Raw genomic sequence first — 22,008 nt, 5'->3', positions numbered from 1 at the left:
TCTTAATGTTCAGGTGGAATCTCCTTTCCTGTAGTTTGAAACCATTGTTCCACATCCTACTCTCCAGGGCAGCAGAAAACAAGCTTGCTCCCTCCTCCCCATGACTTCCCCTCCCATATTCATACATGGCCATCATGTCTCCTCTCAGCCTTCTATTCTGCATGCTAAATGTGCCCAGCTCTTTAAATTGCTCCTTTGCTCCTTATAGGGCTTGTTCTCCAGACCCTTGATTATTTTAGTCATCCTTTTCTGGACACTTTCCAGCTTGTTGCCATCTCCCTTCAGTTGCAGTGCCCAGAGTTGGACACAGTATTCCAGGTGTGGTCTGACCAAAGCAGAATAGAGGGATATCATGACTTCCCTGGATCTAGACACCAGACTCCTATTTATGCAGGCCAAAATCCCATTGGCTTTTTAAGCTGCTGCATGACATTTTTAGCTCATGTTTAACTTGTTGTCCACAAGGACTCCAAGATCTTTTTCACATGTACTGCTCTCGAGCCAGACATCCCCCATTCATTTCATATTTTCTGCCTAAGTGGTGTTTCTTGCATTGTATAGTTGTCCATATAATGCAAAGTAAGATTAAAAATGAACCAGTGTATGTTTCACATCCAACACAATACTCATAGAGAAGGACAAGAATTATCAGAGTCAGAATGGGAATTATGAGGAAGACGTCAAAATACGTCATGTGACTGATAACTTTGTCAGTGTCATAGAGCAATTATTTGCTCATTAAAACTATTAGTTTCCTCCTCCCCCCTCGATCTTTTGAAGGAGCATACAAATCATAAACAGTATAAAACATTATGAACAAATAGAAGGTGGGGCTTTGAAATCAATGCTATCTTCAAATCATAAAATATGTAGCTAGATGAATCAAGAAAAGAAAACGTAGCAGTGAGGTATTATTTTTCTCCCTTCACCAACATGTATGCAACTGCCAACTCTTGTGCATCTTAGCTTATGAAAACATATAACATTTGTTAATGTTTTATGATGCCAAAAGACTTACTCTTGCTTCAACAAACTAACATGACTAACTTGGAAGCAGAAACGTACTAGGGATCTGGCATTTGAAAACTATAGATAATTGCTGCAAAGTCCGAAATGTAAGGTGCTGGTATATCATTTTTTTCCCCCAAAACAATGATTGCTAGACAAGCTAGAAGACTGAATTTCAGTGTGATATTGCCTACCAGATACCACAATTACAAAAACTGAAAATTGTATTTTTGTTACAAGTGTTCCATCTGCAGGAGCAAAATGTGAGTTGCATCTCTTAGTGCTTATATATCTTGGTTAACACCAATAAAATCAAATATAACATGTAGTGGCAAGTTCCAACAGTAGTCTCTTCTCCAATTATGCAGTCCGAATGCAAGGCTGGGTGCAGATAGAGAGAAATAGGAGTGTGATTACAGGAAAGCAAAGGGGATCACCCTATACAAACATATGCCCTTAGGTAGTCCAGGGCAACTTCAGCTTTAATCACTCCCAGGAAAATTGGGGGGGGGGGGGGGAGACCAAGCAACTCATACAAATTTCCATGTTGATCTACAAAATACTATGCACGAGGAGCATCCAATATGAATAATAAAATATTTCTTCAAGTTATCTCGATTCATATGAAGGAAAGGTGTCCACATATTACTTACTTAGGCAATCCCTCATTGTCAGAGTATGATGGCCTTCAAAGTGTAGGGTTTTGGCAGTAGAGACATAGGTGACTGTGGAGCCCTATTCTTGACTCTCATGTTCTCCCACAGTGAGGGCATCGGTTTCCAGGTGGAAGGCAGTTCCAGTCAGAGTTGGCTTGATACGCCTTCCTCTTGGCATGTTTCTCTCTTTGGCTCTCCATTTGTGCCTCTTCAAATTCCGCAGCACTGCTAGTCACAGCTGACCCAGCTAGAGCACTCAGTGGCCAGGGCTTTCCAGTTCTCGGTGTCTATGTCACAGTTAAGGCCACCTTTAAATCTCATTTCCTGTCCACTGACATTCCATTTTCCATTCTTGAGTTGAGATACGGTGATCAGGCATTTGGACAACGAAGTCAGTCCAGCAGAGCTGATGGTGCAGGGGCATCGCTTCAATGCTGGTGGCTTCTTCTGGCATTTGTCCACCTAGCTTCCCAAGAGATTTGCAGGATTTTTCGGAGGCAACGCTGATGGAATCGTTCCAGTTGAGTGTGACATCTGTAGACAGTCCACGTTTTGCAAGTGTATAACAGATTTGGGAGCTTTATAAACAAACACCTTGGTATCCCTACAGATGTCCCGATCCTGAAACACTCTCTGCTTCATTCGGAAAAATGAAGCTCTGGCAGGACTTTTCACTGCAGTCACAGAGGAGGAGACAGGTATATAGTAATAGAGCATTATGTGGATTATGTGGATCAGCCAGTAGAGGTCTCTTAGCCAAATCTGAGGCCATGAGATGTTCCACCTAGGAATTGTGATGGGCTTGTTTCTATGCTGGTTTACAATAAATGCCTCTTGCAATAAAGTCCTCAGTGTCACATACTGCTCCTTCTCCCCTTCTCCCCAGAGAAGCACTTTGTAAAATTAAGAACCACTGCACAACTGAGCTTGGGGTGTCTGAATGCCCAATTCAGCATTAAGTATCTATCGCTCTGAACTTCAATACTCAAACCAAGTAAGCATCAGTGTTATTTAATATAGAGCAAATGCATTTTAAACAAATATTTTGTTATTGTAGGAAACAAACTTTAATCATAATATGGAAATAGTTAATGACAACACTCAGAAACAGATGTCAGCATAGCAAAGCAACAAAACCTGTAGAATCAGTAACCAAACATTAACGACTGGGTTCTGAGAGAATACAATGTAGATACATACTGATGATGGCTTTCATCTTACTGTGTTATCACACAGTGGTGTACACACAAAGAGTGAAACAGAAAAGCCCTATTATGTGTAAATGAATCCACAACACCACTACCCGCATTAAAAATGGCAGCACCTTGAATGCCAACTACCTTATATTAGCTGCAAATTCTAAGGAGCAAAATGGGACTGTAGCTGCAACCTATTTATATTTGCCTGGAAATTACCATTTAACAATTGAGAGAACATTAGTAATGCATATTGTGTGAGCAAGAGCCTCGGAAATCTCGTACTTGCCATGGAAAAAGACTTAGTTGTTCTATTATTGTTGAGAACTGTTTGGATAAACTTTCTAGTACAAGAGACCATTCAAAGAAAGCAACTTTTGTAAACTTAAGACCTCAGTTAAGTTCTTTTTCAATTGATTATAAACTTGCTTGCTTATTTATTTATTCATTCATTCATCCAAATTAAATTAACGTATACTGCAACTTTTCTCACTGAACAGGATCCATGATGGCTTCATTCAAAAAAAGTCTTTCACCCAGCATTGTGTCATGAATAGTTTATTCCACTCTTGCTAGTGAGAAATATATATATATATAAGAATGCATTTGGCTTAAAGAATTCAGTGTGCCAAGTAGAATTTAGTTGCCTGGGATATACTACTTGAAGAATATATTTGTATAAAAAGCAAGTGGAATTTAGATTACCAGATCATCACAAAAGATCATATTAGATCCACATGCACACTGAATATACTAAAATCTCATTGGTCCTGATGATCTGGACATGTTGCATTACCAAGAGAGCAAATAATGTTTAGAGTTTTCTGGACTTGCTTTACCCATTTGGGGAGGGGGCTGGTTCCAGGATCCTATATAGATACAAAAAATATGGACAGACATGCTCCATACTATTCAACAGCAACAATACATATACACACACTTCAGAATTTCCACATTCATGCTGACTTTGTGACTCTGGAACCCACAGATCCAGAATGCTTAAAGAAATAAGATGTAGCTTTTTATTGTTATTTTTAAATTTACAATCATCAAGGAAATAAGAGTTTCCAAACCGTGACAGCAACACTTGATGTGCCAGATAGAGGATTAGTCTGTAATTGAGATGGAACACCACAAATATGTATACAAATATTTGGGTCCATGTCATCTGGATTATATTTATACATCAAGCTGCTATTGATAATTGCTCCGCAGTACAAAGCCTGGTTATTTTGTTTTGTGCCATAAAAATTCATGGGTGCCAGTGGCTTTTTGCAATTATTTTAAGATATGCTAATTTTTTCATAGACAATTCTGAGAAGGTTCATCCCTTCTTCATATTATCCAATTTAACTGCTAAAAAACTTTTATGGTAGGATTTTAAACTATTTTGAGCATCTCTGCATCATAGACAATATTTGACGCCATACACCACCACAAAAAGACAGCAGAATTAGTACGTATGCAATTATCTTGTCCTCAAAAACTATAGGTTTCAAAGAGATTTGCCATACAACGCAGCACAATAAATGTTGCTCTTGAGAACGTATCTGCTTGAAGCTTCATCTTTTCCTATCTTCACTTTTTGTTTGTCCCTTTTGTGTTTCCTTCTTTTGTTGCATGCAGGGGACAAGCAGCAAACTTAAAGCTGCTCCGAACTTCTGTGTAGTACATATCAGACTGTACACATTAGGGAAAGAATAAGCCGTAATAAGGACTATGTATTGGACCATGATGCACGCAGTCCACAAAATACCCAGTTTCTATCAGAAATCTATCGCCTTTTAAATTAAGAATACAATTATTTGGGCAATAGCTCCCTACTTCTGTATGGTATTGCACACAACCTCCTATACATCAGCACTCAATTTGTGGACAGCCTACAGGGCTGGAGCTCTGTTCCTCATACAACACTCTTTGAAGCACCCTCTTTCTATGGACATATTCTTAGCAACCAGATCAGGACAGAAGCAGACATTACTATAACCTCTGAGACTTATGTTCATGATGGCAAGGAACCACACAGCGTTTCACAATCCAAGATAAGGTTGCAAACAGAGGGGAAGGTGAAAAAAGAACTCTCCAAGAACATGAAGTGTTAACAGAAGAACTGGTGCTGTTTATCGTGCTTTGATAAAAACTGTACTATCAGGTGTTGTTGCAGACTCTTCTTTTTCAGTCACAGTCTCCACTTCCCCAGAGGCTGACACAATTACAACTGTTTTAGAGTCCAGTGAGGCTTTCTCCTTCTCAGCAATGGCTGCACACACAGCCAATATCTCGTCGCTTTCAAAATCATAATCTGGGATTGGTTCCTTCGAAGTCTCTCCCTCAGCTGCTGTTCCTTGTCCTCCTGTCTTCGATTTGGTTACTTTCTTCTGCTGTTGTAATTTTCTTGCCCAAGACAGATCCTCGTGCCACAGTTCGGAGCTTAATGGGCAGATATGGAGGGCAATCTGGAAACTTCGGATTGCCTACAAAAACAAGAGTGGCAGCAATCCATTTAGAGTATAAAACACATGCCTCCTTCACTTCAACATGACTAGAAAAAGTACTGACATTGTAATTCAATGCTACCACCAGAATTAAATCAGATCTACATAAAGAGCAAGGTCCAGATGAATTAATATTAAACATGGGGAAATCTAAGTTCAAATTCATATATTCATATATTCTGGCAGACCTGCTCTGTCAGTTTTAACTATGGATTTTAAAACAACATACTATGCTTATTGTATTTTAACTTTTGCTTCATGCATTTTAATATGTTGTGCCTCGCCTTGAGCCATAAGGAGAGGCTGGTAATAAATTATTATTATTATTATTATTATTATTAGTAGTAGTAGTAGTAGTAGTAGTAGTAGTAGTAGTATTAACACTGACTTTAGAAAAATAATAATGTTTACTTTGTTGTAACAATCCCAAATAGAGCAACTACTACAGACATTTATAAAATGTATTCAATAGTGTTTTGAGTGCTTCACAAAGAAGCAATGATGACTTTGAAGTGATGCCCACCATCAGGAAATGGCTCAGTCTTGCACTGAATAGTTCACCATTATCTTCCCAGATCAGAGAGAACAAGTTAAAAATCTTACATGAGTTTGTGGTCAAGATGCTTCTCTGAGTAATTATGTTGGTAAGACTTAACATAAGAAGCAGTTCCCTAAATGTCAACAGCAATTTCAAAAGCAACTCAAACTGTGTAATGTAGTGATGGTTAAAGATAATGCAGACTCTAAAGCACATTACTCTCACATGTTCACCTCTTGTAGTGTTAAGTATGCTCTTTCAAAATAGAGACAAGTGCTTATGGTACTGTTTACTTTCTGAGATCGCAGTATAAAGATGAAAGACAATATGGTCTAGTCCAGTGGTTCTCAACCTGTGGGTCCCCAGATGTTTTGGCCTTCAACTTCCAGAAATCCTAACAGCTGGTAAACTGGCTGGGGTTTCTGGGAGTTGTAGTCCAAAACACCTGGGGACCTACAGGTTGAGAGCCACTGGTTTAGTGATTTGGTTTCTGGATTATGACTGGGGACCAGGCTATGAATCCCTTTTTGGCCATGGACACACACTGGGTGAACTTGGACAAGTCACATCCTCTCAGCTTCAGAGGAAGGCAATGGCAAACCCACTTTGACAAATTTTGCATGCATATGCACATAATGTTGCATTTATCCAGTATGAGGGCTTACAAGGTAAAAGTAAAGTTTTCCCCTTGACATTAAGTTTAGTTGTGTCAGACTCAACTAAAGTCTGGTGGTGCTCATCTCCATTTCTAAGCCAAAGAGCTGGTGTTTTCAGTAGACACCTCCTAGGTCATGTGGCTGGCATGACTGCATGGGTGCCAAAGCAGTACCTATTGATCTACTCACATTTACATGTTTTCGAACAGCTAGGTTGGCAGAAGCTGGGGTTAACAGCGGGAGCTTAGGAAGCCCAAATTATGGATGGATACAACTGGGCCCATAGGATATTTTCAAGATTTTCTGGTATAGAGAAAAAAATGGGTATTGGCAATGATAGAACATAAAATGAAGCCAAATCATGTTGCCTTACCAGCTATTGTAATATTATATTAAATGTCTGGTGTTGGAAGGTATATTTTGTGCCTGACGAAGAAGCCAGTGAAGCTTTGAAAACTAGTGTGATGTATTTTGCACCTTTTAGTTGTGCCAATAAAACTAATGCTAAATAATGGATTTCACTGTTTTTTTGCTGTAAGCAACTCTCTCTTCCAGATGTGAAAAGAAGATATGCATTCCATACAAAGATGTGCTGGTCCTAGCAGAAACAGTGAAGAAATTTTCTGAAGAAACTCTGGGTGTAATTTATCATTATGATCTGTTTGTTTGTGTTTTGGTTTGATCAACTGCCTTTGGTTTCCAAGGAAGGGTAGGGTATATGGGTGGAGGGGAAACACTTAGATTTCTAAACAAGCTGGACACAGCAGATGTTTGAAACAATGCATCTTAGCTCTTCAAACACAGCATCCACATACAGCTGTTAGCATCCAGGAATGTTTAGGCTGTGAGTAAATATGAAAATACCCAAAGTGTGGCAAAACGACTCACAACACTTGGGTTCCTTTCTTTAAAAAAGATTTCCTCATGGCATACATTTGCCACTATATAACTTTGTCAGTAAAATACAATTTGCTGTATGGGCTTACAAGATATAAAACCATGTTACTAAGCACATTTGTCTTGGCAGCATCTCTAAATTAATGCATACAGTTGGATAAAAAAGAATTCCAGAGGCAGACATAAGTCTTTCAAAGATACTGATATGGTGTTTGAATACCAACTGAGGCCTCACTGATCATTAAATTGGCCTTTGTCATAGACAGGCACTATCTCAACTTCCTGAAGGAAAAACTTTGCTTACTGTACATTTCAGGGCTATTCTTGTAAAGTTAAAACATATCAGCAGAAATATAGCACCAGATTTAGAAATAGTACTTACAATTATTTTGCTATGAGAAGAATTCTTAACAAGGAGTTAAATGTTATGGATTTATATGTCATTGTATTTTTGGCCAGCTACTGGAAAAGAGCTAACTTTTAATTCAAGGGTGTGGAAAGTATTGCCTTGGTTTTGTACACAAATTCTAGGAGGTATGGGGGCAATTTTATCATTTTTACCCCCAGCAGTTTTAAGTCCAGATGGGGGCTTCTGCCAATCAGAAAGTAAGACAAGAAAAAGGTGGTTACCTGGTTGAAAGAAGGCTTTGTTTGAATCTAAAATAGCCCATACAGTTTAATAGATTTCAAAAGTTTTTAAAAATATTATATCCACCATCAACCACCTTGTTGCCAATTTGAGAATAATTAACAGCAATGGAGCATATGGTCCCAATACAACTTATATGTGGGTGCAGAAGCTAGTTGCATGCGGCTCTATGTTAATTATGGGCAAACTACTACAGCAGCTTTTAAGGAGTTGTATATAAAGACATATGACAAGCTCCCAAAGTGCAACATGTTTTCAGAACCACTGAAATCCACCAACTAAATATAGTCAAACTAGCTACAAAACAATTACTGCAAGAATAACTTTTTAAAAGTAGTATCGCACACACACCTGTAGATACTCTGCTGAGATATAATTTCTACATCAAAAGTCATTTTTCTTTTACAAAGAATGACTTTCAATTGAGTCATCTTTTCTGTTTTAAGCTACTGCCCCAGACTTTTCCATAATTGAAGGTTAAATGCCCTGAAGATGCCAGTAGCTGAGAACTGTGCTTAGAGTGACCTGTGCTTTTGAAAGCAATGTCCTTGGTCATTGCTAACGAAAACAGAAAAATATTATCTCTGGGTAATGTCATGTGTCAAATAAAAAAATCACAATTGTTGAAACATTCAGGCTAGCAGGTATAGAGGGTATGACAATGTGTTTCCCAATGGAAAGGCGAGCTATCCTTTCATCACAAGTCCATTATACACAACTTCAAAGAGGCAATTCTTTGATGATCTTTCAGCATTATAGAATATTAGAATGTTCCACAATTTGTTCTGTGGTATATCCCACAATTTTGTATTTCTGCTGTTTTTGCAGTACTAAATAAGAGGATATCAGTGGCATCAGCACAGATTTCCACTAGATTGAACTCGTCTGGAAAATCTTATGAATTCCTCAATCATTTGACTAAATAACACAACAAATAAGATACTTAAAATTCCAAAGTTGACTAATGAGCGAGACTAAGATAAACATGACTACAGGAAGATTAAAAAGGATAAAGAAACAAATGAGGGACTATTTTTGGTAGCTTGCCAGATGGGGGAAAAGCAAAATGTAATACAGCAGGAAATAACTTCATATTCTGCATGAAACAGGGACTTTTGGGGTTTTTTTCTCCATCTTGTTCTCCCTCCATTTAAGAGTAACACTAGAAAGAATAACATCGTACAAAGATAGTAAAACAGATGTAAAGAATTGCAGCCATCCACAATTCCTCTTTGTGTAATGCTCAGGAAAGAAGTCATTCTGCCTGTCAGGTATCTCTTGAAAAGGTGTTCATGCTAGTCATTGTGGCTTAGTTCAGGCAGAAGGAACATGACCTAAGGGGCTGAGAAGCTTCCTCCAGCCTTTTCTTCCACACAACAACAGCAAGGCATCTTTGCCCATCCTCTACAAAACAGAAAAATACAGCCACCCCTTTGGGAAACACAGCCTATATACTCCTGTATCAGTTAAGAAATTTCAGTCAAAAGCTCAACCCAAAAAACCTGAGTCAAAAAAATCCATTATTTAAAGTAAGTACTGTATGTTAACTTTTATCAAAAAAGGAACCATCCCATTCCCTGAGAACAGTGGTGAAAGGCAAAACCTTAATCTGTCTTGAGAGAACATTTTAAAAGCACCAGTCTCCTCTACTCACTCTGCCTTTTTGAATGTCTGAATGGGGAAATGATGTCCAGGAGAAACTGGCCCTCTAAGGTGGGTGGAATAACCTTCGACTTATCCATGGGGCATATAAAAATCCATAATTTTGGCCCTAAATCCTGCCCTCAACTTATATATGAGTATATAAAGTATTTTCATCTGTGGGATAGGAGCCCCCGGTGGCACAATGGGTTAAACCCTTGTGCTGGCAGGACTGAAAACCAACAAGTCAAAGGTTCAAATCAAGGGAGAGTGCGAATTAGCTCCCTCTGTCAGCTCCAGCTCCCCATGTGGGGACATGAGAGAAGCCTCCCACAAGGATGGTAAAATATCAAAACATCCGGGCATTCCCTGGGCAACATCGCTGCAGACGACCAATTCTCTCACACCAGAAGCGACTTGAAGTTTCTCAAGTTGCTCCTGACATGGAAAAAAATATGTGGGATATTGGATGACAGGGAAAATTACAACCATGCAAAAGAACAAGTAAGGAGCCTCATGTTGAATTATCTACTGGGAACCCCCATAACTACCAACCATCCCAATTTGGCAGGGACAAAGCCACCAGATCCTATCTAATCCTATTTTTCTGCTGCTTTTAAAATGTCTGACTTTCTCCTCTTTCCACTTCTCCCTTTTGTCACTGGCACACTTCCTCTGGTACAAGCTGCATTTAAAATTCAAAAGGAATTTGTATTCAGCTAACTCAATGGGACTAGAGAAGATTGAGAAAATAAATATTGCCCTTCTCTGTAGACTCAGGCAGAAGGAAAGTGTTGCACTCTCTCCTAGTTTGTGTGTATTTTTCTCATTGCCATTCTGACCACACTCTGATATTGCTTCGCTACATACATCCCAATGTCCATCTGTGAAATGTTTGAAGGTCAGGACTCCAACTGTATTGGCCTGCAGATGGTATTCAGTTTCCTGCTTTATGGTGACTTCCTGTTTTGTCCTGTACCTTATCCCCACATTCTTCAGCTCTTTACAGAAAAGCCAATGCAAATGAGAGGACTGACCTCCATCTTGATTCTTTCTGTCTTGGGTCATGTTCTCATAAGTAAAAACATCCCAAAGTTTGCCCCAAATAGGGCTACAAACAATGACAAGAAAATTTCAAGGTAGCTGATCTCTATCTATTCCAAGAAGAACTAGAAAAGGCCTGACTTATTCTAACCAAGCGCTTCAATTCCAAATAATGTTGATGATGTCAAAACAAAGGAAACTTTCTTTGTTCTGCCCACCTAATAGCTGAAACGGATACAAGATAGAACAAAAAGCATTAATTTATTCTGATACATGACAGATGGTTCTCTTGAAGGGCAGAATGCATGATGTTCCGTGATATACTGATTTACGTAAGTTTAAACATAATTTTCTGCTTCGTTAAGTCACAGCTAGAGATCAGACTCATTGAGTGGCTAGCTGAATAATGAATGACAGACATCACCAACAGAAAAAGTATTTGTATGTATTACCTTTTTTACTCCCAAAGAAAACTGCTTGAAAAATATACTACTGACACATGGCTGTAAGACTGCAAATGGAAAACTGGCCTTCCTGCCTTTTCACTTACCAGTGCAATTTCTCCTAATCCAAGCTGGGCCCGCCCTAATGTCTGCCAAGCCTCCCAAGAGTGGGGATCTCTCTGGACAGCCATTTCTGCTGCATGCACTGCTGGGAACATTTCGTGCAGAGACATAAGAACCTAATGGGGAGAAAAGGAAAGCAAAGAGCACGACTTCCATCAACCAGTGCCGCTCCAAAAATCCAAGTTCAAAGGCAAAGAATGTATGCAACTAGCTATGAGTTAGAAAGAAACTGCCAAGAAAATTCACAACTGCGCTGATTTAATATGTGTGCGGATACACATACACTCAGAGACTCCTGAGCTTTGTCTTGTTCCAAATGTTTCTGACATGTTTAGCCAACTTGAAGGTCTAATTTAATGACCAGCTTCTAAATCAGACTCCTTTGCACTCTTATACCAGTTAAAAGTCCAGTGATCCCCCTACTAACCCCTCACAGATATCTCTATACTTGGTCTCTGCCAAAAAATTATCAAAGTGAAGTGCCTATCCAAAGGGGAAAGGCAGATAACATAATTCCTTGCCTGCTTCACAGCATCAAAGATATGGCTGAGAACTTACAGAGACAGAATTAGAATGTAGGAAACTGAATATATCCCATGATTTATAAAAATGTTTTATACAGTGAACTGAGAAATTAACAATAAATAAATTATACTACCTTTAACAATAAGCTTGATCAAAATGGACTATCCAAGTCATTTCTACATCCATAATGTTTGCTCATGTGACAAGGGGAATAGAAATAAATGGGAATAATTACAGGATACTGCCAGTGTTACAAAATATAATGTGGGACCTTTTCCTAGGTCTTGTGTGTATAGTAGCAGTATCAGAACAATATACATATACAATATACAGCTAATATACATTCTCCTGTACATTATAGTCAAAACTGGAAACTAGCAGAACTTCCTGTACCAAGGAAACCTTAACTGATCTTCCACCTTTGCTTTCAGATTATGTCTCCCATGCCACATATTTAGTCATTGTTCAATCTTTCATCCACCAGTCAGTCAAGGATGACCTAGAGTTGGGAATTATGGGTGGGAAACATATGCCCTCCAGATGTTGTTGGGTCTTCTGCTTCCAACATTCCTCATCGCTGGCTATGTTGAAGTCCAACAGCATCTGGAAAGCTGCATAATTCCCACGCTTGGTTTAAAACAAGCAATGACAACATTGTGGTCCTATCTGTAGACCACAATGCTACATGTCTAACTGACCCCAAAACACAGTATATTGCCATGTGGACTGTTTATGTGCCCCTTTACATCACCTGTTTTAGATGAACATCCTTGGGAGGAATTTCCTTAACTAAACAAATATATTTTTTTGGTTCCTGTTGATTTCAAAATTAAAACATCAGGCAGGGAAACACTGTTGCCAATAATTTTATTAAAGCTTTTGTGTTTTGCTGTTTCATTGGCAGTATTAGGTAGATAATATTATACAGTTGGACCTCCATTTGCAGTTTTGACTTATGTGGATTTGATTATTCACAAATGTTATTAAAATGTCCTTTAAAGGAACCTCTAGGTCCTCTGGTGTAACTGTATGCTCAACTTCTGCCAAAAGTTGATTATAAGATCATGCTGGAGGACCTAACGATTCCTAGACACAACACCTTTCTAGGAGTCTCTAGATCTTCTGGAGCAATTCTATGATCAACATCTGTGGTGGACCCTCGGCTATGGAACTCCCTCCTGGTTTTCTAATCTAAAAGTGAAGACCTGGTTATGGAATTAGGGTTTGGGTAGTGCAATACGGAACTGGAATAATGTAGCAACACAAACGATGACTTTTGGACAAGGTTATCATGTTTTTAACAGTTTTATGATATTTATATGTTTTTATTTGTTTTATTATGTATGTGATACAGCATATTGTATATTTGTCTGAACGTGACACTGAATAGTCATATTGTAAGCCGCTCAGAGTCTCCTTCAGGGTAAGAGAGAGTACGATAGTAATATAGTAAATAAATAAATAAGTAAATAAATAAATAGGGTCATGCTGGAGAACCTAAAGAATCCTAGAAATGTGTTCTCTCTAGTAAAAATTAGCAATTGATTTATTTATTTTTTACTTTTGTTGGCATCTTTTGCCTCTACCCCAATGAATGCTGCATTTTCTACTTTTGCTTCATTTTGATTTATGCTAAAGGAAAGGATTTTAAGATAAAGTATCACAGCCCATAGCCAGAACAAATAAATGTATATTCACATATTTTTTTCACTCTCAGTATTACCTGTGATTTCATCTCATAGAGGGTAGCATCCTCTGGTGTTAACTGGAGTGCTTCATCCCATTTGTGAACTGCCTCTCGGAATCTATAGGATGTTAAAAGAATAATGCAATTTTACCATATATGTACACACACACTTGAACACACACAAATGCAGAGACGTGGGCGGAAAATTCCCCAATAATAAATTTATATGGGAAAATTTCTACCTTGTTGATGCACACATACACACAGATAACCATAATTGCCTGGGTTATTGTACTGCAACTAATCAATTCAGATGGAATATGAATGCCTAGTTATTCAAACCTTGTCTTGAGAGGAATAAACCAATAAACAAATGCACTGCTAAGCTTCCTTCTATTAAGTAAAATCTCTTGCTTCTCAATCACTCAAGAACAAGGAAAGAAGACAAAATGTGGTAAGTTGCCTATGCCCACAGACTTTTTCCATTAGTGGAAAAATATGTTCAACTGGTTCTTCTGAATTACAGTTTTCTAAATTTGAAATGAAACTGATATGTACATAAGAGTACTGAGACTAAATGAATAAATCTGAAGGCACTATAGTTATACCTCAAGAAAATCAAAAATGAAAGTAAGCTCCCCTTGGAGATGTGTCCTTAAAAAGTAGCATTCTTTCAGATGTCGTATTTTTTTGTTAAATATAAAGTATGCATATGTTATTCCCTTATTACAAATAGTCCAACAAAATAATTTACGCATTCATCTTCGAATGTGTTTGAATATATTAGTAAAAGTTTCTAAATCAAATATTTTCTAATTTTTCTGGAATATCTACATCATAGGATATGAGAATGTTTAAAAGTTGATTTTTTTTTTTACTGTTTTGCCAAGAAACCAAGGTGGGCTTGAGCAGAATAATATCTATGTACATAACTCATAAATATTAAGTGACATCCACTCCACCAAAGAAGATGTGACCCTGAGGAGTGTATTTTGAGTTTCTCATTGCACGGAACCCAGAAGATACTGAAACCTAAAATCAGAAACCAACCTGGTGACTACTACCAAGGTTTCTTATTCCCACCAATTAAAGCAACTAAAACCATTTCATTTCTGTATCCTGGCCTAAAAACAGATTGAAAGGAGTCAAGATAATTAATTTCCTCCAAGAATGCCCGAAGTTGCCCAGACACTACATGCTCAAGCACTTTGCCGAAGAAGGAACATTTGCAACTGGGTTCAATAAAGTCCTCTTCAGGAGAGGACACACGAAACATCCTCCAAGGCAGCAAGCAATTCATTCTGACATCTTGAGACATTCACCATTCCCTGGACCCACTCAGTCAATCCAACCCTGCTAGATTTTATCAGCCAAGATGGGCAAGGCTCAAGCTTACATGAGGTGAGTTCAACCTATTCAAGTGTCTAGTCCACATCATCAGGCCTCAGGAACTGAAAATGATCTCATGAACACTGACTAGACATCGCACTGGAGGCTTTAAAACAAATGTTGTATCCCCAAGACTATGCCACCTGCACTCCAACCATCATCCAATCTGTTTCATTTCCCCCAGAAGCCTCATAAATCCCCCTTTGCTTTAAATCAAGGAGAATTGTGGGCTCTATGGCACTGGACTGGCCACTTATGAGCAATTGTGTTAATATCCTTTTCTATCTCTTCATTATATAGTGATACTAAGGCCTTTGCCAGTTATGTCAGCCATTAAATCCCCCAGAGAGTTCAGGACTCTTCCGGAGTCCCTGGAGTGCACCATTCTAAAAGGTCCCCACGTCTCTGCAGGGAATACCTGCAACCACCAAACTAAACATCACAAAGAAATGATTTGGCTATGACAACAGGATTTTGAGACTGGGCATGTATAACTAGGGACTAATCAATCTCAAACGCTTGCTGGAACATCCAGGTTTTCAAATCCCTACGAAAGGAGGGCTGTGTGGGGGCTTGCCTCATCTCTCTGGGGAGGGTGTTCCAAAGTCGGGGGCCACCACCAAGAAGGCCCTCTCCCTCGTCCCCACCAGCCGTGCTTGTGATGGTGGTGGAAGCGAGAGGAAATTCCCTCTAAAATCATATCATCCTCCAGCTGTCCAATAGCAAAAAACTAGATTCGGGGTCTGCCCTCTCTGTGCCCAGACATGGCATAATCTGCAGATCCTAATTATATTTCATTTATAGTTGATGGGGCAATTTCCCTTCTTGTCCCCAAACTGGCAAAACTCAGATATTTTGACAACTTCTATTACTTCCAGAAATGAAATGAAAAAGATTATAGCTTATTAAAAAAGATTATTTTGAAACAAAATACCCTAATTCATTATAGTTGAATTAAAACGGATTGATGTGTTAGAATCATAGAATCAAAGAGTTGGAAGAGACCTCATGGGCCACCCAGTCCAACCCCCTGCCAAGAAGCAGGAATATTGCATTCAAATCACCCCTGACAAATGGCCATCCAGCCTCTGCTTAAAAGCTTCCAAAGAAGGAGCCTCCACCACACTCCGGGGCAGAGAGTTCCACTGCTGAACGGCTCTCACAGTCAGGAAGTTCTTCCTAATGTTCAGATGGAATCTCCTCTCTTGTAGTTTGAAGCCATTGTTCCGCGTCCTAGTCTCCAAGGAAGCAGAAAACAAGCTTGCTCCCTCCTCCCTGTGGCTTCCTCTCACATATTTATACATGGCTATCATATCTCCTCTCAACCTTCTCTTCTTCAGGCTAAACATGCCCAGTTCCCTAAGCCGCTCCTCATAGGGCTTGTTCTCCAGACCCTTGATCATTTTAGTCGCCCTCCTCTGGACACATTCCAGCTTGTCAATATCTCTCTTGAATTGTGGTGCCCAGAATTGGACACAATATTCCAGATGTGGTCTAACCAAAGCAGAATAGAGGGGTAGCATTACTTCCTTAGATCTAGACACTATGCTCCTATTGATGCAGGCCAAAATCCCATTGGCTTTTTTTGCCGCCACATCACATTGTTGGCTCATGTTTAACTTGTTGTCCACGAGGACTCCAAGATCATTTTCACACGTACTGCTCTCGAGCCAGGCATCGTCCCCCATTCTGTATCTTTGCATTTCATTTTTTCTGCCAAAGTGGAGTATCTTGCATTTGTCACTGTTGAACTTCATTTTGTTAGTTTTGGCCCATCTCTCTAATCTGTCAAGATCGTTTTGAATTCTGCTCCTGTCCTCTGGACTATTGGCTATCCCTCCCAATTTGGTGTCGTCTGCAAACTTGATGATCATGCCTTCTAGCCCTTCATCTAAGTCATTAATAAAGATGTTGAACAGGACCGGGCCCAGGACGGAACCCTGCGGCACTCCGCTCGTCACTTCTTTCCAAGATGAAGAGGAAGCATTAGTGAGCACTCTGTGTTCGTCCACTTAACCAATTACAGATCCACCTCACTGTAGTTTTGCCTAGCCCACATTGGACTAGTTTCCTTGCCAGAAGGTCATGGGGGACCTTGTCGAAGGCTTTACTGAAATCCAGGTACGCTACATCCACGGCATTCCCCGCATCTACCCAGCTTGTAGCTCTATCGAAGAAAGAGATCAGATTAGTCTGGCATGACTTGTTTTTGATAAATCCATGTTGACTATTAGCGATGACTGCATTTGTTTCTAAGTGTTTGCAGACCGCTTCCTTAACAATCTTTTCCAGAATTTTGCCCGGTATCGACGTGAGGCTGACCGGACGGTAGTTGTTTGGGTCGTCCTTTTTTCCCTTCTTGAAGATTGGGACCACATTGGCCCTCCTCCAATCTGCTGGAACTTCTCCCGTTCTCCAAGAACTCTCAAAGATGGTTGCCAATGGTTCCGAAATGACTTCCGCTAGTTCCTTCAATACTCTGGGGTGTAGTTGATCTGGCCCTGGGGACTTGAACTCATTAAGAGCGGCCAGGTATTCCTGGACGACTTCTTTCCCAATTTGGGGTTGGATGTCCTCCAATCCCTCATCCACTCCATCTTGCTGAGGTTGAAGACTCTCTTTTTGTGAGAAGACCAAGGCAAAGAAGGCATTAAGTAGTTCTGCCTTTTCCCTATCCCCTGTCAGCATTGCCCCATCTTCTCCTCGAAGAGGTCCTATCGCCTCCTTGTTTTTCCTTTTTCTACTGACATAAGAATAGAAGCCCTTTTTATTGTTTTTAATGTCCCTGGCAAGTCTGAGCTCGTTTTTTGCTTTAGCCTTGCGGACCTTTTCCCTACAGGTGTTGGCTATTTGTTTGAATTCTTCTTTGGTGATTTCTCCCTTTTTCCACTTCTTGTGCATGTCCCTTTTGTGTCTTAGCACAGTTAGAAGTTCTTTGGACATCCATTCTGGCTTCTTTGCACTTGTCCTATTTTTTCTCTTTGTTGGCACGGTTTGCAATTGCGCCTTGAGTATTTCACTCTTGAGAAATTCCCATCCATCCGTAGCTCCCTTGTCTTTTAGTATCTGTGTCCACGGAATGCTGCTCAGCGTTTCCTTCATTTTTTGGAAATCAGCTCTCCTAAAGTCCAAAATGCGGGTTTGACTTGTCTTAGTTTTGGCCTTCCTTTGTACCTCAAATTGCAGGAGCACATGGTCACTTGCCCCTAAGGATCCTACCACTTCGACCGCATCGATCAGGTCCTCCGTATTTGTTAGGATGAGATCAAGAGTAGCCAATCCCCTTGTTGCCTCTTCTACCTTCTGGACCATGAAATTGTCTGCAAGGCACAATTTCCTTGCAGAAAACACAAAAACACTCCATAGGAAACAGAGACAACACATGCAGAATATGTTAGTGGCTTATAGCATAAGAAGTCATGAAGGAATCTTGGATTTTTAAAAAAAGATTTTTCTAGCATAATTTTTTGGACTACAGGTAATTTCCTCTGCAAAAAATATACAAAAAACTAAAAAAAAAACTAATGAGCTACTGAATTTATTTATGTATTTTTATAATGGGCTAAGATTTGGCCACCCTTGCTTTAACTCTAAAAGCAGTGCCAGGACCTGGTGACTTATTTATCGGAGGAAATAATGTTGTTTAAATGTTCTTCAGCTTCTGAAGCTCTCATAGCTTCAATAGGTAATGTTAAAAACTGTTAAGTATGCTGTGCTCTTCAAAATTTGGTCACAGAAACATGCTCCAACTGAAGTACATTACCACTAATAAATGTCTGAAGACATTTCCCATAACTTTTTGCTGTACTACTTGTCAAATAAATACTAATTAATAACACCACATTGATATAAACCATGTTTGTGAAATATTAAACAAACCACTCAAATGAAGAATAATATGTTTCCATTATAACAAGCATCAGATTTTAAGGACGATTTTCACATGCTTCATTTCCATAAAACAACAGCTCTGGTATTTTTTCAAACGAATCATTATCTTACAACATAAACTATGTTTAAGGATGAAACATGCCATTGAGCAATTTAAAAAAAAACACAAAAACACTCCATAGGAAACAGAGACAACACATGCAGAATATGTAGTGTTGGACGTGCTACTGAAAATATCTAGAGGACAAAAAAGCACAACGATTAAATTGTCATGTTCAATGGCTGATAAAACCCTAACGTTTTGCCATAATAAAAGTTAAGCCTCAGAAGTTTACAGAGTCAGCAAAACAAACACAAAAGTGCAGGCTATTCTCCATATCAAAATGGAACACAATATATTTTGCCATATGTAAAATATGAATGGAAATGTTTACCAACTTTTAAAAAAATACTGCCTATAAAAATGCATTTCTCTGCATTCTAAAAGCAACCAATTCAGCATATTTGTTTAACTGTTATCTCCCCTACACAAGAACTTCGATCTTTTGCTACAAAAATAGCCATAGCAGCCTCAAGTGCAAAGAATGTAGTAACCAAAAACATTTCCATTTCAACCTGGCTAACGTCACTAATTAATAAATGCAGTACAAGCTCTCCTAGATCATTCCAAACAACTGGGCAATACTTGTTCATAACGTTCTTAAATTATAGATCTTAAACTATAGAGCAGTGGTTCCCAACCTTTTTTTGACGAGGGACCACTTTGACCAGGGATCCCTTTCCAATATTAGTACCAAAAGGGTTACAAATCAGTTTTTGGTCAACTTCAGATTTGGTTTGGTTATTTGTAGTGCTGATTTAGAAAATTGCATTGGATAGACCACATCAGCTCTCGTTTCTGATACAGGACATATACAATCCAGTAGTCGCCATCAGCTCGCCCACAGAGAACCATATTTAATAATCTAGAGATGACGTGGTAGTAGTAATCTTTCGTGGATAGTCAGCCTCTCCCCTTCTGACAACCCTGTTGCCTCACCACTATAAGAGGGTTTCAAGGCAATGGTGTAGTAATGTTGAGGCCGTGGGCCATATTTTCGTTCATGGGGACCACTGGTGGTCCACTGGCCACAGGTTGGGAATCACTGCTATAGAGTATGCCAATGGTATAATTTCAGATAACTCATCGTGTTCCAATTTATGGACCACACTCAAACTCTTGAGTATTTAGACCAGCATGTCTGCAAACACTGCTTGTATTATCATATGCAATGTAAATGAAACATCATGCATTACTCATTGTGGTCCAGTTATGTGTTTACTTAGGATCTGTATTGTGAGCATTTCCAAATAAAAGTTGAATAGATTCTGCTTCTCTACATTTTGAAGGACCTCCAAGTGAGTATCTATTTCCAAATGTTGTTGTGTGCCTTAAAGTCATTTCAGACTTACAGTCACTTTAATGCAAAGCTATCACTAGATTTTCTCACTATGATTTATTCCAAGCTTTGCCATTGCCTTCCTCTCAGGCTGAGAAGATGTGATTTGCTCAACGCTACCCAGGGTATTTCATGGCCAAGAGGGGATTTGAACCCTGGTTTCCCTGGTCTCAATACTTAGACCATGGAAATTTATGTATTAGCCTGAAGCAGATAAATTTGAGTAAGCCAGGACTTATTCCAACATAACAAGGTGGCTTTTACAGAAAGATCTAGACAACATTAGAGGGACCTTTGGGGCACTTTTTCTTCTTCAAAAATAACAGGACCATATTAGTTTCTAACATGGTTTCCTTCAAACCTTTTTGAGATGGAAGGGAATTTGTTTGAGAATTTTCTGTGCAAATCCCTGTAGAAGTGTGACATGTGCTTGTGTAAGGGGAAGAAGAGGTGGTTTTCATTAAGGACAAGGCACAAGGCCTCTTACAATTGGTTTTGAACCTAAACATTGTGGTTTTATCTTTTACAAAAAGTTGAACTAGACTTTTGGTCAATTTCTGATTCATTTAAGGGACTACAATTACTTGCAGCACATCCCAGAGTCATAAAACTAGCTCCTGGGACCATTACCAAATTTACATCCCACTATGATCCAGTTACTTTCTCGGCTGCTCTACTTCACAAGGTTGTTGCGAAAATAAAGAGAAGAGAGAAAGAAAATTACGCATGCTGCCCTGATCTTAATATAATATAAATAGAAACAACAGTTCAATAAAAAGCTGGGACAAGGCAAGAAACCCCACAATATTTGGCGGAAAACATTTCATGTTTTCCTGGGAAGAGGACATACTGATTTAACTTTTATGGCTGGACATATAAAAGGGACCTTAAAACTCTAGGCTCATTTGTGGGAAAACAGTAAGAGGAAAGTATGGAATCGACATTAATTGGCTTTGCTATTACATAAACCGACATGAAAATAACATTTCCTTGTGAATAAGAACCAATTAGCACCTCCTCCAGCAGGCAAGATTAGAAAATTAGATGTCTAAAATGGTATCTAATAGCCAGGATCACAATATCTTTAAAAAGATAACTAAAGTACCCATTAAAATTTGTGGCTACATAGAACAGAGGTATGACTAAGTGTCCCAGGAAGTCTCCTCCACAGGTAAGAAGTCCAAAAATAAAGACTTGTGAAAGAACTGAACTGCTGTTCTCATGTCAATGTAAAGTACCCATTACAGCAATGGTTTATCTCATTATATTTTCCAAGTGCTTAGAAAGGAAAATCTAAAATGTTCACCAAAACTCTGCAATCTGTAACTGCTGCTTACCATTTGGCCGTTATTTTTACTACTGTTCTTCTTCAATTCTAAGATGCTAATGATTGTAAGATAGTATCATCTCCGGGGGGTGGGGGGTATTTATATATACATGTAGAAAACCATCAGTGATTCTAAGACATACCCCATTTTTAAAGGTGCTTATATAGGAGGAAAAGTGCATCTTAGAATTGAAGAAATGCAGTATTTAGCATCCGGAGTAGATCCGATGTGAAAAGATTCAGATACTGGAAGTCTTCAAGTTACAAACATCTGACTTACAAATTATTCATAGTTAAGAACGGGGGTGAGACAACAGGAAATGAGAAAAGAGGGAAGGGAATTTCACTCCTGAAAGAGTTATCATGGGGAAAAGGTGCCTCAACTGAAGCTTTATCACCAATCC

At 39.0% G+C, this 22,008-nt stretch overlaps 1 protein-coding gene across 1 annotated transcript in view; it reads right to left on the bottom strand.

Annotated features, from left to right (window-relative positions):
• Window positions 1-3,868: 3,868 nt before the first annotated feature.
• Window positions 3,869-22,008, bottom strand: part of TTC33 (tetratricopeptide repeat domain 33) — a 37,783-nt gene continuing 19,643 nt past the window's right edge. Inside the window, exons 3-5 of the mRNA XM_060761425.2 lie at window positions 13,595-13,676; window positions 11,331-11,462; window positions 3,869-5,334 (exon numbers count right to left, since the gene is read on the bottom strand). Coding sequence (XP_060617408.2) covers window positions 4,981-5,334; window positions 11,331-11,462; window positions 13,595-13,676 — 568 coding nt within the window. The 3' untranslated portion in view covers window positions 3,869-4,980. The remainder of the gene's footprint in view (window positions 5,335-11,330; window positions 11,463-13,594; window positions 13,677-22,008) is intronic.

The sequence above is a fragment of the Anolis sagrei genome, chromosome 2 (genome assembly GCF_037176765.1).
Source record: "Anolis sagrei isolate rAnoSag1 chromosome 2, rAnoSag1.mat, whole genome shotgun sequence".
Classification (NCBI taxonomy): domain Eukaryota; kingdom Metazoa; phylum Chordata; class Lepidosauria; order Squamata; family Dactyloidae; genus Anolis; species Anolis sagrei.
Note: the sequence above shows the minus strand (reverse complement) of the source record. Positions and strands in the feature narration are given on the sequence as shown.